At 46.8% G+C, this 18,955-nt stretch overlaps 1 protein-coding gene across 1 annotated transcript in view; it reads left to right on the top strand.

Annotated features, from left to right (window-relative positions):
- The window catches only part of foxo1a (forkhead box O1 a), a 45,969-nt gene extending 27,419 nt beyond the window's left edge, over nt 1-18,550 (top strand). The window contains 4 exon segments of the mRNA XM_035384688.1: nt 10,471-10,662; nt 12,364-13,176; nt 13,178-13,611; nt 13,931-18,550. Of these exon segments, the coding sequence (XP_035240579.1) occupies nt 10,471-10,662; nt 12,364-13,176; nt 13,178-13,576 (1,404 nt within the window). The 3' untranslated portion in view covers nt 13,577-13,611; nt 13,931-18,550.
- Nucleotides 18,551-18,955: the final 405 nt, after the last annotated feature.

The raw sequence follows: 18,955 nt of genomic DNA, 5'->3' as shown, positions 1-18,955 counted from the left end.
TTGTATCAGTTTGGCCTTTAAAAGTCATAATGTTAAGGGTTAAGGGTATGAACAGGGAGAACCTGTTCCCAGATCAGCAGTCTTACTCTGAGACCCTTTTTGATTTAGCAGATGCTGTTCTAGGATCAGTTGAGTCCTTTAGCTGGTAATGGCTAAGCGTGCAGATTTGGGCAGAGAAAGCGAGGAGCTCCAGAGTCTGAGAATGTGGGGGGCTTGTGGGCGGGTCTCGGTTTCCTTGGTTTCTGGCGTTCCCTGAGGGCGGGGCGTTGAGTCACATTTGGCAGGGCGTGGGCCGCGTCGCATCGCGGGTGTCTAACGGACGACGCCTCTCGGCGCGCTGGGGAGCCGCGCAGGTGGCGCGGGTCGCGGTTTGGGGTGCGTCTGCAGCGGGAGTGGCAGTTAGAGGGGCACAAGGTTAAAGCCTGCAGCCCGTCTTTTTCGGCAGAAATCAGAGTTTCAGTTGGCGGAGCGGTTGTGGGGGGGGCGGGGGCGGGGGATAGGGGTGGTGAGCTGCTGCTCTGCCTTTTGCTTCTTCGGTTCTGACTAAAGAGGTTTCGAACGTGACCTCAGGTGACTCAGAGGGGACAGGGACCGAGGTAACACGGGTTTGTGTTTTACTGAAGGAGTGAGCTGATTGGCTGAGGAGGACACTCTGCCAGGGCCAGCGGTTGGCGTGGAAACTGCCCGCGGGGCTCCGTGTCTCTCGGCCTACCTGGACCTGGGGCCGGGGGCGGGGCCGGGGGCCGGGCCTGGGGGCGGGGGCGGGGCTGGGGGCCGGGGGCGGGGGCTGGGGGCGGGGTGTGGGGTGTGGGAACACTGTGGCTCTTTGAGGATCCACGCTGGGAGAGGGGGCTTAATGAAAGCCTATACTGTGCCCCTGCCTCCCAGCAGGACAGAGCACATGACCCTCACTGCAGCTGCAGCTCAGATGCATAGAGCCACAGCACATACATGCAGAAAGCCTCTCTCTCTCTCTCTCTCTCTCTCTCTTTCTCATCTCCCTCTCCCTCTCTCTCCCTCTCTCTCTCTCTCTTATTCTGTCTCTCTCTCTCATTTCCCTCTCTCTCTCTGTCCCTCTCTCTCTCACACACACACACCCACACTGTACTGCCACTTCCACACTCATAATGGCACACATGGTTATAGAGCGAAGTGTTGCAAGCATTCTTTAAGTGTGGCTAACTTTGAGATGCCAGCTGTAGGTGTGTCAGAACCTAGCCTTCGCCTCTTATTGTGTTCCAAGTCTATCAGCTGCTCAAAACGGGGTAAAAATTTGATAGGCCACATAAGATTTCTTTGTTGTTGTTTTCATTTGGCTGTTGTCGTAAAGTCTGGACAATTGCAGTGACAAAGCTGGCTGGCTGAGTTTGCACATGTAATTTGATTCTATGACATAATTTTTCCACAAAGAAAAAATAAAACATCACACTGTCTGACGGTTCTGTCTAGGATTTGAACCCGTGACCCTAGAGTCTGTGGGCTATGAGCTGGAGGTGTACTAGACATGTCATTGACAGTAATGACCTCCCACACCATGGAAGGTACTTATCAGTTGACATATGCTGTTGTGACCATTTATTAATGCTTATGCAAAGGAACAAGGTGCCAGAGATGTTTTGCAGCAATTATGGAAGTAGTATGGTGAAAAGGAGCCTTTAAAATTATAAGCCTCATGGAAAGTTATCAGTGTTATAATTTGTAGAACATCCAATTTTACCATACTGTTGGTCGGTAACTGAAAGCTTCCAAGTTCCCCAGCTTGAAATGAGTCATATCTTACATCACACTTCACACCTCTCTCTTTCTCTCTTACTCCCTCTCTTGCCGTCCATTCCTCTCCTTCACTCACCTCTCTCTCCCCCTCCCTCTCTCGTTCTTCCACTCCCCCGCCCTCTCGTGTTCACCCTCTCTGTTTTTCTCTCTCCCTCCCTCCCTCTCTCTCTTCTTTTCTTGTTCGCGCTCACAGACGAACCACAGAAACGCAAACAGACAGTTGCACAGACATACCAGCAGACAGTGGGCGGGGCTCCAGAGGTTGACCTTTGACACCTGTGGTACTTCAGTAGACATATTCCATTTCTTCGACATTAGTCACAGGATTTATTTTTTTTGTAGGAATCGTGCACATTTTTCATCTAGCTATTGTTCATTGTAAATATAAAGTATTACAAAGCATGGCTTAGAAGAATGACAATAACTCTGTGGCTTGTACTTTTTTCTCAATTTTGATTACAGTAAGGAACTAAAATGACTCAGTCTAGGTGTTTATCAGATTATGGTTTATTGTATATACTGCTCCCTGACAGTGAGGTCTTTACTCAGTCAGTCTGATCCATTGTCCTTTTAGAGAACTCACTTGCAGTTGATAAATCCAGCAGATGGTGTAAATGTGTCTTCTGTAGAGTGCCCTTACCTGTGAGGTGTAGATGAAGCAGAGTGAAGGACAGGTTGGGTTCCCTCTCTTCCTCTCTATAGAATGAAGTGCACTAAGTCACAATAGACCAGAAGCAGCGCTGTTGAATTTATGAGGTGGGGTGTCCACTCCAGCGATGGTGCTCGTCAGTCCCACGAGCTTGCTCAAATCGGGCACTTAAAGATCCAGATTCGGTTATGCTCAGATGTGAAACCCTTTCCCTCCTAACCCCCTCAACACCCCCATCTCCAAACCCCAAACCTCACTTCTCCATGACCTCAAGCGATAGAAGATTCTAGGTTTGACATGAGGCTGACACGTGAATGCTTTTCCGTGTGATTGTACTGCGTTCAGCTAAATGGTGGCCTCTGCTCATGTGGAAGGCTTTGACAGTGGAGTGGAGGGTTGTTTTCTTGGGCTACGCTCCCCACTCTGAGCTCTGCGTCAGTGTCCAACACACGGAACCGCGAGGGGGCGGGGGCGAGGTCGGGGGGTGGTTTCCACGGCAATTGCCACGGGAGCCAATCCCGGGGCTGGTTGGGCGGGGCCAGGGAATGCCCGGCGAGAGCGACAATCCTGTGGCCTGGACTTGCGGCCCTGCGGTTGGCATTCCATGACTCTCCGCTGCCCCCCCCCCCCCCTCCCCATGCTATCCCCCTCCGAACCACACTTCCTCCCTGACAGGAAGTCAGCCCCGTTTCCTGCGACAGTCTTCTTTCATGTGGTCACTTCCTCGTGCCTTGGCCGAGCGCTGTGGGCTCTTCGCGTCTGGCGTGGGTCGCTGTTGCTTCGCTCTCCTTTTTTTGTTTGTTTTGTTTTTTTTTTTCCGTAGCGTGCGGAGCATGACCACGCCGTGATCCCAACACGCCGCCCCCCCCCCCGTTTCCGGGTGAGCAGAGGTTCAGGAATGCTCCGCGTCCGCTTGCGTCCGAAACCCTCCAACCCCCCACCCCCACCCCCCCCCCCCTTCCTCAAACTCCACGCGTAGCACCGCTCTTTCACTCGATGCCGTTCCATGGAAAAGCAATCACAGCGCTGCCTCTCTGGCATTCCTCGAACGCCCACACTCGCGCCGTCCTCGCTCCTGAATAGAAAGCAATTAAAACTCTTCCATTTCACTTCGCATTTCTATCACGTTCTTCCGAACCAAGGTCGGTATTCATTTGAGAGGGGTCTTGCGAAGCCCTATTATGAAGTAAAAGGATGGCGAACGACGGCATCGAACATCTCTTCCTAGCGCGATCTGTCATGCTCTCTCTTCTGCACCAGAAGGGCACGATGTACGCCAAAGCCCCCGTATCGCTCTCTAAATAATAAGGTGTGTTTTAGCTCCATTTTAGGCCACTTAGTTCAGCCTGCATCCTGATTGCAGCGCGCTCAGGCCGCTCCTGCTCTTCGCGTGACCCGATCAGTTGTCGGATTTTGAGTTTGTGTGAGGCCTTCACCCTGTCACCGTTCGCTTAGTCGTCATTCCCTGCTGAAACGTGACTTTCAGAGTCAATATAATCATCGCTGCAGCTCAGGGTACCCTGTCCACTGAGCGTGTGCTCCTGAATATCCCTATGCTAGGGACTTCAGTCCCTTTCCCTGTGGATATCAGGCTACGAATGTATTCTCACACTTTTTAAGAACACCAGGACTGCAGCGCAGCTAACTAACATGTAGCAAGGTCATGGTGATCGGCTTTGTGATGCTAACCACTGAAATTACACTTTTCAACTTTGTTTACTTCTGTCGTAAATTAGCTACACTCAGCATTTCCTACAAAGAGTAGGCTAAACCTTTATGTACAGTAGTGACAGTTATAATTAGGATATTTCATAAATTCTTTTTTTGTTTTTGGCAACCATTTTACGACTGGCAAAAAATAGCATTGAGGCTGTGATGCCCGCCCATTTCCCATCGTATTCAGGCCAAGCCCTTTCATTTGCAGCGATACTTCAGGGCATGGAAGTGGGCAGAAATTGAATGTCTGGTAATTTTCTGCGTATCTGGAGATTGGCATCAGCCGTGTGACCTGCAGGCAGATTCTCCGTGTGGTTTTTTTTTATCTGATAAAGTTTGAAATTCGTGCTTGCAGAGTCTACCAGCCTGCCGGAGGCAGATCTGCTGTGATAAGCATGATAGCTTGCCATGGTTATGAGACAAAATAAGTGAAATGCACAAAATTGTCTGAGCCATTATTTAGGGTTTAACCTATAAATAGCTATGTATTTATTTCTTTATTCATTTATATATATATATATATATTATTATTTTTTTTTTTTCAAAAAAGGTCACCACCAGCCCATGCAAATTGGGCACTGCCTTTTTTCAGTTGGATAGTGATGTGTATTCTGATGGTGATGTAGCCTACCTCTCATTAAAACATCACCCCAGGTGTCCAAGCTTCCGTGCGAGGGATTACCTTTCACCACATTGTCTCCTTTTTAATAGAATTTTTTTGTAACAAAACATATATTATTATGAATAAGAGTAGGTATATATTAGATCGTTTTGAAGCTGTGTCTGCAGCTCACTTAGTTCGGGCCTGTTTCAGCACATCAGTGGATCCCTGTTACCATAGCTACAAGCACGGTGACCGTACAGAGTCCGTCCACGCTTTAGACCGCAGGCCTGGTTTTGAGAAGTTGGCGAAGGCGTACTGTAACCAGACCAAAAGCAAACAAATGTGTCACATGTCTGGCTGGTAGCTAAGGCATCAAAACAATTCCCACAGTGATGGAGGGGAGGGGGGTTTTGAAAGCCAGGGCCTGATTTAGGCCTGGTTGATTCCACCTGCGCCCCCCCCCCCCCCCCCCCCCCCCCGTATGGCCATCCAAGGTGAAAGTGCGTTGTAGCAGAGCGTCTGTCTGCCGCTTGTGTCCAAAACACGCCGGCGGTCTGATCAGTGAAGCCCTCGAGTTCTTCAGCTGCAAACGGACTTGGGGTTCGGGACAAACGACCAATCAGTCGCATGGACAGTGCAGGCACTCGCTCTCCATGGCAACAGTGTCCCCTCTCCCAGTCGTTGGAGGGAGGGGGCTGGTTGCCTGCGGGATGGCGTGGGGGCGTGTCCCAGTCAGGTCAGTTTGAGTAGCTGCACACCGCTCAGACGTTGTTGCCTCGCTGGGCGTAGGACGGCTTTGTCCCACCGACACTTAAAACAAAAATTAAATAAATAAAAAACAGCAGGGAGAGCCGTGTCTCCGTGGCGATTCCAGACGCGCTGGCGGCCAGACTCCCCGCACACGGCGCAGGCGTCCGCCATGGTTTTCGTTTGATGGCGTTCCTCCACTATTTTTATTATTATTTTTTTTTACCATGCTCCACTGTCTGAATTCAGTCACTTTTCCCCCAGGTATTGGGCTCATCCCAACAGCGTTAAAAAAAAAAAAGAGTACACACAGCAGTAGCTGTAATGCTGAGGACCAGGTGGGTAGTTTCGGGACACCGCGTGCGTCTGATCCGTTAAACGCTGGGGTAGGGACTCCCGGTTGTTCCTGCTGAGATGGCGGAATCCATGGAAAAAGCTTTGTTCCGAGTCAGAGAAGATAACCCGCTTGGTTTCCATGACACCGTCAGAGTCCCGAGCCGCGGTGTCATTGGGTGACGTGCGCGCACGCCTCGTTTGAAGGGGAGCGGCCGCTCCAGCCTTGGGTAATATCCTGTGTGCACACGCTCTGTTTGGAGAACGCTTCTGTTTTCCTCCGCTGAGCCGTCGCTACGGAGGCAGGATTGGCTGCTGGTCACGCAGCTCTCTTCCATCTCTTATCGCTCTGCCTCTCTCTCTCTCTATCTCTCTCTGTCTCTCTTTGTCTCTCTCTTTGTCTCTCCATCCATCTCCCTTTCCTCACCCTTCTTGCGTTCTCCATCTCGAACTCTCTCGTCTCTCTCGCTCTCCTTTCTTGCTCCTCCTTCCACCCATCCTTTTTGGTGTAGCGCTTGTTTTTGGGCCTGGTAGGGGGCAGGCCAGGCGCCTGCTGTCCCGGGCCCCGTTGGGGTGGGGGTGGGGGGGGGGGGGGGGGGGGGCGGTCAGGGCGGGGCGGGGCGAGGAGCAGGCTGGGGACCAGATGTGGGGAAGTGAGTCACAGAGAGATGGTGTTACTCTGTCTCTCTCCGGCGTGTGCTAATCGGGCCTCTGTGTGTGCGGGAAAGTCCTGACGTCTGTCCAGCTGTCTCAGCCCAACTTCAGCGTATAATCATCCTGTTATTCAAATGTCACATGGCTCAACTTTTCATTTTTTTTTATTTTCGACTTCCTTCGGTCTGGATTTTAAAGTCACGCTGTACACTCTGAATGAAAGCTTGCCCCCCCCCCCTCCCCCCCCCCACCCTGCATCTGTATAGAATTACAGCTATCATTGTCCATTTAAAAATCTGAAAATTGAAGTGAGTGTAGAGATTGTCTTGCTTTTTTCATAGGCCGTAGAGCTTCGGGGCCTGTGGCCCTCAGTCTTGGGTAGTGGTCCTGAGGGGTTTTACTGGCTGGTATCGTCCCCGGGGCTCTGAAAGAAAACAAAAAAAAACAGCACTATAAGAATGGCAGTGAAAGAGAAAATAAAATTCCCAGCCCATCGGGCCTTGATGAAATCTCTGGAACAAAATTACCCTGGTGGGATATTGTGGTTGCCACGACAACAAGATGTTTATGAGAGACTGAGATAAGCGTGGGGACGCAAGGACAGGAGATATTAGAAACACGCAGAAATTCACACAAAAAATACACAATGCACGCACACACACACATCCACAAATGCACGCACGCTCACACACACACACTCAGACATGCATACACAAACACACACACACACCTGTCGATAGATTCCAATTGTTTATTGTGGGCTTTACGGTTTTAAAAAAATATACATATTGTTAACGTGCTATTTGGCTCGGAGATTGGATTTGTCTTACAGTATTTAAAGTGGACGGTACTTGCATTAAAAGCCATAAGTACTCTGGGAGTACTTGTGCTTGAATGATATAACTGTATATCCTGTCACATAATGTTACCATTCTGAAGTCCCGCCATTTTTGTGTCTGTGACTGATGATTGGCTCTTTCCTGTCCATGGCCTTGTTTGCAGTTGTCAGGACTCCTTTTCAGGTATTTTGATTTGTAAGTTTGATTGGAATGACTGTGTGACATCCTGTACGGCAGCTCATTCACTGTGTTTCCTACCATGTGGAGGAGTAGACCATGACAAACACACACACACACACACACACACACACACAACAAAGAAAGGACTCTCTGGGCGTGTTTTTGCGCGAGTATTTTGGAAGGAAATGACAGGGTTGCTACGGCGTTCCGTCGCTCTGCCGGGAAAGACGCGGAGCGTGAAAGACGCGGATCGTGGAAGACACGGAGCGTGGAAGACGCGGAGCGTGGAAGACGCGGAGCGTGGAAGACGCGAGCGCGTTTTCTCCTTTCTCTCGTTCTCTCTCTGTTATCGGAGAGCCGTTTCGGTCGCCGCCGCCTGTAGAGTTTGAAGAACAGAAACGTTTCCGCCGCCGCGTCTCAGGGCAGCGTAGTGCGCGGCGGTGTTTATTAACCCCGCGAGCACGTTCCCCCCCCCCCCCCCTCACCCCCGTTTGCATCGGGCCCGCGATGCGGAGGGTGCTCGGCTGGAGCTGGCTGTGGGCGGGAAAACTGTACTGCCGGTGAAACTGGGTGTGCTGTCGGGGCGAGTGTTATTGTGATGAGGATTAGATGAAGTCACGGTGACCTGATTTTAAAGAAAAAAAATACCTCTTGTGAAACACACACGCACACACACGCGCACGCACACACATTCTGCTGATTTGTGGATAACACGCTTTGAAAGGCCAGCGCAGTAGCGCTGTCATTGGCTGGAAGCGCGCTCTGAGGGCACTTCCTGCTTTGCTGTGCTTTGGTGAATGATTTTAACGGTTTCAGATGTTATGTAACTGCTAGAATGACGCAGCTGGATGAGACAGTCAGCGTATTAATGGAAGCAGGGGGTATTCACACATCGCGCCTAGCGATAACTGGTTCACACAGCCATACATTCAAAAATTATTTTAGGACACAGATTTGAAATGTGGCCCGACCACTTCTTTTTACGAGCGCAGCTTACAAGAAGGCTTTTGAGACTTTCTGTGATCGTCGCCACCAGAAGTTCGGGTTTCACTGGGACTGTACCATGTTCAAGTTGAATCCATTCCCCTGCTCACATTATTTACAAATACTGTCGGAGTTACGTTCTGTTGTAACTGTCAAAATATAGTTTGACATATTTAAAAATCCATTTGAATATCAAATGTTTCCATTCGCTGTCCAGTGAGGCGTGCTGGACCAGTGTTCTTGTATATATGAAGTATGTGCCGTTGCTGTTGCTTTACGATGGATATATACAGTGATGTCAAAAAGAAAGTACACCCTCTTTAAATTCTGTGGTTTTTCCATATTGGGATATAACTAACCCTTAACTAGATCTCACCAAGTGCAAGTGTAAGTAAGTCCACCAACATCACAAGACTCAAAACACACATTTACTTTGTCATTATTTATTCAGCCAAAAATAAGCCAGTATGCAGAAGCCATTTGTGAAAAACCAGATCAGTTAAGAAGGTAATTATAACCAGCTGCTGCTAATCAACTGCACACAATTAGTTGATCATCAGGAAGCAGTACCACCTGTGTATAAATACAGAAAAAGTCACAGTTTGACCTGGAGCATTCGGGTTTGTGTTCACTCAGCAGGCCAAGGAGGACAAAAAGATACCCGTGACTGTCTCAGAGAAGCTATCGCCACCGCTAATTCGTCTGGGAAGGGTTTATAAAGCCATTTCCAAGCTGTGCGAAAGATCATTTACAAATGGAGAGCATTCACGACAGTCTACCGAAGGATGGGGTTCTCTGTAAATTCACCCCAAGATCAAATCGTGTGATTCGCTGAGGCATCGTAAAGAACTCTCAAGCTACAGCCAAGGGATCTGTAGCCTGTCGGCATGGTGAATGTCAGAGTTCACGACTCCACAACAGCCTCATCTATGGGCGTCAACCTGAACTGAATAAAACCAACAAACACGCCTTCTCACCTCATCTCCCCTCAGTGAATTAAAATCCATCCGCTGGTGGTTTCGGTTATCGTATTCACGAGACGGAAAGAGGGAAAGACGCACTGTGACGATCACATGACCTTGTTTCAGCCCACCAGTGGCACAGATAAGATGTGTGAATGAAACCCTGTGATCGGCCTGCAGTACCCCCAGCCTCTCTGCCCTTGATGAATTTTGTGAATGAAACTGTTAAATGAAATTTCACAGAAACAACGTTGGTAACATTAATGGATTTCTGACCCACTGTTCTGTGAATATGAATATGGAGAATCCAATTTCTAAGAACCAAAATGGGAAACCTGTAAATAACTTGTTTTCAAGTGGCTAGCATCTGTAATAAGGAATAAAGACACGGTTAAGTCAAATAAAAAAATTAAATGAGAATAAAGCAGTGGAAAGTATTTTATTTACCCTTTTTTTAACCAGGCAGATCCATGGAGATGAGGGGGTGTTGTATTTGTAAGATAAATGAAGGTATTCAGTGTTCCCATTGTGTGCGATAAGAAAGTGACCATACCGAGCTCTGCGCATGGTCTTTACAGTCTCAGTCACATCATCTCCCTGTGTGGGGTGACTTAACCAGTATGAACTGGAACAGTAGTGGGAATCACAAATATATTGGCCATTATTTATTTTTTTATTTTTTTATTTTTTATTTGTTTGTTTGTTTATTTTACATTGAAGCCCCATTGAATCCTCCATGAATAAATATGTATTTATTTTTTTATTTATTTCACCAGATATGATTGTTATGGAAAAACGGAACAATTTGACTAGGAAGTAGGTTTTTATAATTTGTCTGAGGTCTAATACGATAGCTCATATGTAAGCGTGTACGTGTTTCCTCCTGCACTAAACTTCCCGGTAAATCCACATAACATTCCTTTCCCGTTGAAGAGGAAAGATAATTCATTAAAATGAAAAGAAGTGTAAAATGTGCTCATGTGGAGTCGATCCGCCTGACCCTCCGCCCTTGTCTCCCCCTCCTTGCAGAACTCCATCAGGCACAACCTGTCCCTGCACAGCCGATTCATCCGCGTGCAGAACGAGGGCACGGGCAAGAGCTCCTGGTGGATGCTCAACCCCGAGGGCAGCAAGAGCGGGAAGTCGCCCCGCCGCCGGGCCGCCTCCATGGACAACAACAGCAAGCTCGCCAAGAGCCGCGGGCGAGCCGCCAAGAAAAAGGTGAGAGAGAGAGAGAGAGAGAGAGAGAGAGAGAGAGAGAGAGACCCCCACCCACCCGCGCCCGCCAAAACCAGCCACACTGCAAATGTATGGAAGGAAAAATATATTAGCAACATATTTGAGCACTTCACAATATATGGCCGGATATACTAATTATTGCCACCTTCAGACATTGCATGTTTTCTGAAAAGGTTTTTTTTTTCTTTGTGTATACTTGTCTGTCTTTGAGCCTGACCCTACATTCTGATGTTCGGCTAGACGGTCAGTGTTGGGTGGGTAGAGCTCCAGCTGGTGGCAACGATTCAGCTCAGCCACTAACTTCTGGCTTGACTGAAACTTGCTAGAATTGGTCAGAAATCAGGGTTTTTCCAAAAACCAGTCCCACAGACTGTAACTTCTCTGTCCGGGTGCTTTGGGGAAAGACAGAGTTATGGTATGGAACTGACACCAGCCACCAGCCAAACACTGGTAACATTTTCATTGTGGTTTTTACCATTTTCTAATGTAGCACCCACTGTGGCAGGCATCCGACCAGGTTGTGTTGCATTGTAAAAGGTAATGTTGAAAATGGCTGGTGATTTTTAGAGTGCCCAAGCCACTCTGTGGCCAGTGGGTGAAAAGGTGAATTTTTATGCCCTGGACAGGGTCGCGAGCAGGACGTGATGCGATCCGCGGGCATTGATCTGTTTCGGCACGGTCTGCTCTGCAGGCTTATCAGATTACGGCGCGTTAGCATGTTGGCAGCTGCGCGTTTTTTCAGCTATCGGTCGTCGCATCCTTTCCCGGCCCTCGCATTCTTACCTTTGATCTGTTATCAGCCCGGGCCCTCCGTGCACGCTCGCCTTTTTCACAGGCGCTCGCTTCGCCCCGCTTCCTTCCTGTCCCACCTGGCGACCGCGTCTCTGAGAAGCCTACTGGTGCCACGCTAGCTGGTGTTTAAAACCCGCAACCCCCCACCCCCTGAACAAAGGTCGCTTTGGCTTCCTGGATTGTTTTTGTTGCTCATGGAATATGAATGTGGTTATTGAAGATAATTCATTGTATTTATTAACCTTTATTTAACCTGGAAAACCTCATTGAGATGGAGACTCTCCTTTTCAAGAGTGTCCTGCCACAGACAGGCAGCCTGCACATATAATATGGTTGCAGACGAACAATATGAAACAAATTATAGACAATGAAAATTACAGAAGGTAAATAGGTTTTTTTTTTAACCAGGAAAAAGACCATCACAGTAGTAAAAATAGGACATAGACTTAGACATAAATCCTGATGGAACACCATTGGCATTCTAAGTGCATTAATTGAAGTTCACTTTGTTTTCCTGAATTGGCTGAACTGATTGTAACTGCTGATACTAGCTGTCTTTTTATCTGTGCTGTCCTGGAGTGATGGACGCTGCTGACGATGTGCTGTGTTGACGTAATGAAGCACATGAGAAGAGTTCAGGGGGCTGTTCATGCCGTTGTATAGATTGCAATTTGCAATTCTAAATTTCTGACAAATCTAAATTGCAAATCACAATCTGAGACTCCTCGTGAATAACTCAATTTCTTCTGTCACATTGCATTTCTGTGCTTAATTACATGCATACAGTAAATACAGCCTTGCATCAGAACGACCTCATGATGTACAAGCAACGTCACATGAAGAAAACATAATTGTCGACATCGCTAAAGCGAGTTCCTGCCCCCACCACAGGTGTCCCTCCAGGGTGGGTCGGAGGTGAGCGGCGACAGCCCCGGGTCCCAGTACAGCAAGTGGCCCGGAAGCCCGAACTCCCACAGCAACGACGACTTTGACACCTGGAACAGCTTCCGGCCGCGGGCGAGCTCCAACGCCAGCACGGTGAGCGGCCGCCGCTCGCCCTTCATGCCCGAGCAGGAGGAGCTGGTGGACGGGGACGTTCACCTGGTCTACCCCGGGGGCTCGGGGGGGAAGATGAGCACCCTCCCCAGCCTTTCGGAGATGACGGGCCGCCACGCCTCGGAGAACGTCATGGAGGACCTGCTGGGCAACCTCAACCTGCTCTCCCCCAAGAACCCGCAGGTGGGGGCCGGGGGCGGGGCCCCGGCTGGCTCCGCCCAGTCCTCCCCGTCCTCCATGATGCAGGCGAGCCCCAGCTACCCGGCCTACAGCTCCCCCAGCATGGGCTCGCAGCCGCCCCAGCAGGACTACCGAAAGTGCCTGTATGGCCAGGCGGGGCTCAACGCCATGTCGCCCATGCCCCTGCAGACGCTCACCGAGGGCAAGCCCGGGTTCAGCCCCCCGCTGGGGCAGTACGGCTGCCCCGCCGGGCTGCTCAAGGAGCTGCTGACCTCGGACGGCGACCCGCACGGAGACCTCATGCCCTCCGTTGAGACCGTGGTGTCCCAGTCCGCGGGGGGTCGTATGATGTCCCCCTACAGCGCCCCCCAGCCCGGGCGAGGGGGAGGCCACCCCCACCCTCACTCCCACTCTCACCCACACCCCCACCAACACCCCCATGCCTCGCGAGGACCCGCCCCCCCCCACATCCGTGGCCATGAACGGGGGGCGCCCCCTGCTGCCCCCGGCCGGTATGACACATGCCGGGGGTCTGGCCCGCCTGGCCACCGTGAAGACCCCCATGCAGGTCTCCTTCGGCCCCGGGGTCCACCTCCCGGGGGGGTTGCTCCCCAACTACTGCACACCAAACACCAACGGGTACGGGCGGCCCGGCCTGCCTCCTCCCCACCACCTGCACCACCACGAAAAGCTGCCTAGCGACCTCGACGACATGTCCATAGAGCGCTTTGAGTGCGACATGGAGTCCATCCTCCATGACACGCTCATGGACGGAGACACCCTGGACTTCAACTTTGACTCCATGGGCGCTCCCCAGGGGTTCTCTCACAGTGTGAAGACCACCACACACAGCTGGGTGTCGGGGTAGACGTCAGACAGAGCCAAGCACACACACATGTACAGGTGAGCACACGCATGTACTATTGTAGAGCATATTGGCATTGACATGGTCTTTAGTCAACAGTGGCTTCTGCCATTTTTTTAGAGCCATTTTGCTCTTGAAATCGATCAGTTGAATTTCAGTAAATTTTCTTAATTGGCTGAATTAAGCCGATCTTCAACTCTGATAGTTGTTGTAAATGTTCAGTACCAGTTTTCATGCTGAACTGTTGAGCTCATTAATTAGTCATGCATAACCCCCTCAATGCTAGCGACATTCATTCGTTGATGCGTTTGTATTTAATTTTCTTTCGTTTTGTTTTTTTTTTGTTTTTTTTTGCAGGTTAACAATTAAAAACCGTATCTCAGCCAGAGCTGGACCTTCATCAGGAAAATGGAAATCAGTGACCCAAAGACAGAGAAGCCATCCCCAGTTCCTCTTTTTTCATCTCAGTCGTTTCAAGAGACAATAGATAGTGTTGCTTTTCCTCCTCTCTTTTCTTCAGCACTCAGTTCTCGTGCAAGCCGAGACGCTTGTCCTCTCCCTTCAGATTTTGTGCTGGTTTTTATTTTTTTTAGACTTTTATTTGCTTTTCATCCAATCCCTGTCGTCATGGAACTGTAAATAAATCAAGTGCCAAACTATTTGTGTGAACTTCAGAGCCAAGTTTATGTTGCTTTTTTTTATTTTTCCTGTCTCAAGGAGCTAATCAGTGCTGAGCACGCTAGCCGTGTTAGCACGACTCCCTTCTTTATGCCGCAGAAACGCAACAAACCAGTTCACCCCTGTATAGCTAGGCTTTGGTATGACGTAATCTGCACCTTATCTGAGAAAAAGTTGGAAAAACTGGAGTTAGATGCCATGTAAACAGGTTTTATGTTTTTTTTTTTATTATTTTATTTCAGGAATTAGAAATACCGTTTCACTTTGAGACATGAAGAACATTTAGATCTCAATTCTTTTATGTCGATTCTTCACGTCGCTTGATGATTTTTCTCCACCTCATACAGTGTGCCAGTGTTTTCTTCAGGTGTTGAGCTTTTTACGTTAGTGTACAATGTGCCCCTTATTGCCTAAGTGAAATCTTGTGAATGAGCAGGAGAAACTGCTTGTTGTGATAAAAGTGATACCAGCTGTAATTGGTCTCAGATTGTCTCCTGTTCCATTCAACTCGATTTAATCATCTTCAGAGGTGTGATATAACCATTGATCATGAGTCTCAATTCACTCATGCAATGTGAATGAGTGGCGCTCTCATGAATGTTAATCTAGTCAACCTGCTTTGGTCAGAGGAGCTGGGAAGCTAAACTGGTGTATGTGTTTGGACTCTGAAGGTCAGCGTGTAAATACTGTAGATCAGTCAAAGCTGGGCCTGGACTGTATGAAGGAGGCTAACAGGCTCCTGGCTAACGGGCTCCTGGCTAATGAGCTCCTGGCTAACGGGCTCCTGGCTAATGGGCTCCTGGCTAACGGGCTCCTGGACGATGTTACATCATAACACATTTTTTTTTGTGTGTTGCATATTGTACTTTTAAAATCATTTTAGATATACTACATTAAGAAGTAGTATGTTTAGAGTTGTACAGCAAGTTTACAGGCATGCACATGTAAATCAGGGTCATAGATGTAAAGCAGAAAAGAGAAGAAAACTGGATCTGACTATATTTTGTGTTTCATTCAGGCGGGAAACTTCTCAAACTTGAGTGCTTTTTTCAATGAGGCTGTTAACAAGGTTATTTCTTTTATATTTTTTGTTATGTAAATAACTAAAACGTATATTGAAAGTATCTACGTAGATATATATTTGCAGATGCAGAAGTTATCCAACATTTTTACAGATTTGTTATTATCGTTATGATATTATTATTATTATTCATTAAATTTTAGCTTTTGCCTCGTAGAAGGAACACAGTACAGTAACGTTCTGGTCGTCTGTGTTTTTCCACACAAACAGTTTTTGGTCTTAAACGCCTTAAGGGGCTTAATGGCTGTGATAAACTCTGATTTTCGAGATCGTCTCACGCACACCAGGCTTAAAAGGAGTCCTTCAGACTCCTCAGGCTGTGGCAGGCTCTTACCATAAGGGACAGAAGACACAAAGCCCCAGTTGTAGATATTTTTTTTACATTTTTGTAATGCTGCTTTTCAATGCCTTAGCCTGCACTTGCAGGTGCTCTCTGTTTCAGTAAATGTGCCCTCACACTTAAGGCCCCCTCTCCAGTGAGTCCCCCCCCCCCAAAAAAAGAAAGAATAGTTGAGTGTATACAATGATTCACCATTGAAGCCCACACGTGTGCTGTCAGGGGTGTTGGTGTGTTAGGGGTTGGGTGTTATTTTAGTGCAGGAACATATGTCACTTAGCCACCATCACTCTATGGGACGGGAGAAAGAGAGGGGGGAACACAGGTCCCTGTCCTGTGGTTAGTTCGTCTGGGTGGATGGGAATGGGAGAGGCTGTGTCAGTGCTAAGCATTCAGCCGTCCAATGCGCTCTCTCTCTCTCTCTCTCTCTCTCTTTTTGCTGTTTGGCTCCTGCTTTTTACACCCCAGTTAGGGCTGTGTTAGCCCCCCCCTCCCCCCACCCCCTTCCCAAGCACTGGTCCAGCTGATCCAAGTCTGTCTGTACTGCTTTGTTATTTTTTCTTTTTTTTTGGTTGTTGTTTTTTTTTGTTTTGTTTTTTTTTGAACCTTTGGATTTCTTTCAGGTGGAATAACACACTGGTGCCTTTCAGCCACCTCCTCCTCCCCCTAACCAACTGTTTTATTCTGTGTTTTTCTACCTCTCTTTCTCACTCTGTCGCTCTCTCATTCCTTCTCTTTCCCTCTCGCTCTCATTCTTTCTAATTCTTTTTCTCTCATTCTCTCTCTCTCTCGCTCTCATTCTTTCTAATTATTTTCCTCTCACACACTCATTCTCTCTCTCTTTCTCGATCGATCGATGGCCCTCGCATCTCGGCCTACATTTAAAGATGTCTGTTCACTCCGGAGTGAAAGATGTTTTAAAAATGCAGACTCACTGTGTGTAGCTTAGAGAGGTCACACCCAACCCTCCCCGCCTGTGAAGTGTTACTTAACTCAATAGAGCGTGTACATAGCATTTTAGGTGTTCATGATTTTTTTCTTAAAATTTTTGAAGACTTTTTTATTTTTTAAGAATGCATACTGTTTGTTAAAGAAGACATATGCGTGTACATACACATAGATGTTCCTGTATGTATATAAATATATATATATATATTTAAAAGAGACATATTCCTTGTTTTAGCGTATCATTAGGGAGTGCTCAGATAAATATGTAGATGTTAAGAAGCCGAGAGGTTGCTGACCCCTGCTAAAATGCTGTGCTCATTATCGTTCGTCAGGCTCTGTTTCCCAGTTTAATGCTTAATGAGAGCTACAGGACCGCAAACAAGCCTGTCCTGAGTTCACTGATTACTGAAATTCAGCAGAAATGTAAAATAATGAAAAGCTAAATCTAACGCTTGTTTAAAATTCCTTGCTCGAAATTAAGGACAAAGTGCATCGTAGTTTGATTGAATATTTGCCCAAAGGGCAAAGCTCGGGCTAGTTACTCTGGGATATTCCTGAATTAAAAATCCCAGTCTGGAATCTAAATAAAATGTGGCTGTATATGATTTTTCCCCCCCCCCAATGACTTGTATACAAGTTAGTATTAATTAAAGTTTATGAAACTGACCAATTTTACAATCGCATCAACTGAAGTTTGGAGAAAGGAAAATCTAGCGTCAGTGTGTTAGCATCTGTGCTAATAGCACCAATCCCACTCTTGCGCCTGAAGGTTAGCTGAGGGAAGTTTCCATGATCCATATTTCAGTCACATTGTGTACGAGGTCCCTCATTTCAGACCATAGAACGTGAATCTCCTGTGTACTAAAAAGCACAGGCGTACACAGCTAATATAATAATTATAAAGAGATTTTACATAAAAATAATCAGATATATATATATATATATTATTAAAACATGTAAATGATTGCTTTGTGAATTGTGAAGATGATATCACCTATGCATTCTTGTTCTTCTTTTTGTTTGTTTGTACTGATGGTAAAAAATGAAAAAATGTCATATTGTAACATAGAGTTGTGGAGATATTTCATGTCGATGTCATAATTGTATTTGTTTTGAATAGTATATGAAAAAAATGAAGTATATTTAGACATTAGATGATGCAATGATTCAAGTGCTTTGCTTTTTTGGTAAACTGACACTGTTGTTTTTAACTGCAGTTTATAAGAAAACCTAAAACGTAGAAAAAAGAAGCTTATTGTCAGTAGTAGAAAAAAAAATCAGCTGTCTGTTGGACAATACCCGTTTAGAGCGTGGACATTTGGACCAATTTTTTTATAGACTGAGAAATGTAAATGTATTGCACTTCTTTATTACCAGTGCTAATGGACAGAGAAGAAATTGTTGCTTATTTTAAAATCAAACTGTTACATCTTTAAACTTATGTACAGTGAAGCATTACAATTTTAGCACAATTTTCAATCAAAAAAATAATAAAAAATGAGTGATGTACGCATTTAGAAAAAAATAATTAAAACAAATATCCATCTGTTTAGGACAGAGGTCTCGTTGGTTGGAAGGGAAGGGGTTGAGAAATATGTGTTCCTACAGGTTTGTGCTGACACTGACATGTAATTATTATTGCTGCTGTTCACATGGAAGCTGATTTAGAGGTTAAAAAAAAAAAAAAAAAACATCCTTGTGAATAATCACTGCCTCATTAACGGTTTAAAAAATAAAAATAAAAAAACAGCAATTTTTTAAAGGTTAATTTTTTTAACCTTAGCAACAGTGCTCCCAGAGTCCTCTTATGAGTAAATGCCGGATACAACTGTATTATATTGCAACACAAATCAGAAATTAAACATGTACAAGAACAGTCTTTGCAGTTGCTGTATGAAGCCATATGTATACATAAATTATGTTACAAAAAATACAATGTGGTGTCTGTCTGTTTGTTATTTAGTTTTGAGAGGCCTCCTTCACATTTATGAGAGGATCTTTAGGATGTTTTTTATTTATTTTTTATTTTTTATTTTAACGGCCTTTACTTGGTCACTCACTCTCAGAGCCCATCACTTTCATTATTGTTTTTTAAATGAACTTTTAAGCATTAACAACATTAGCTGCCACAGGACTGTTCAAATTGACAAAACTTTCCCAGCACAACACACACACACAAGCATGTGCACACACTCACAAGCAGGCGCGCACACACACACACAAGCACACGCACACACAAGCACACACATAAACTTAAATAGCACTCATGCAAAAAAAAAAGACTTTCAGAAAGACAGAAAGAGACATTTGAGGGCAAGTGCCAGAAGGCATTCCTCAC

Source organism: Anguilla anguilla, chromosome 12, assembly GCF_013347855.1.
Source record: "Anguilla anguilla isolate fAngAng1 chromosome 12, fAngAng1.pri, whole genome shotgun sequence".
Lineage (NCBI taxonomy): Eukaryota > Metazoa > Chordata > Actinopteri > Anguilliformes > Anguillidae > Anguilla > Anguilla anguilla.
Note: the sequence above shows the minus strand (reverse complement) of the source record. Positions and strands in the feature narration are given on the sequence as shown.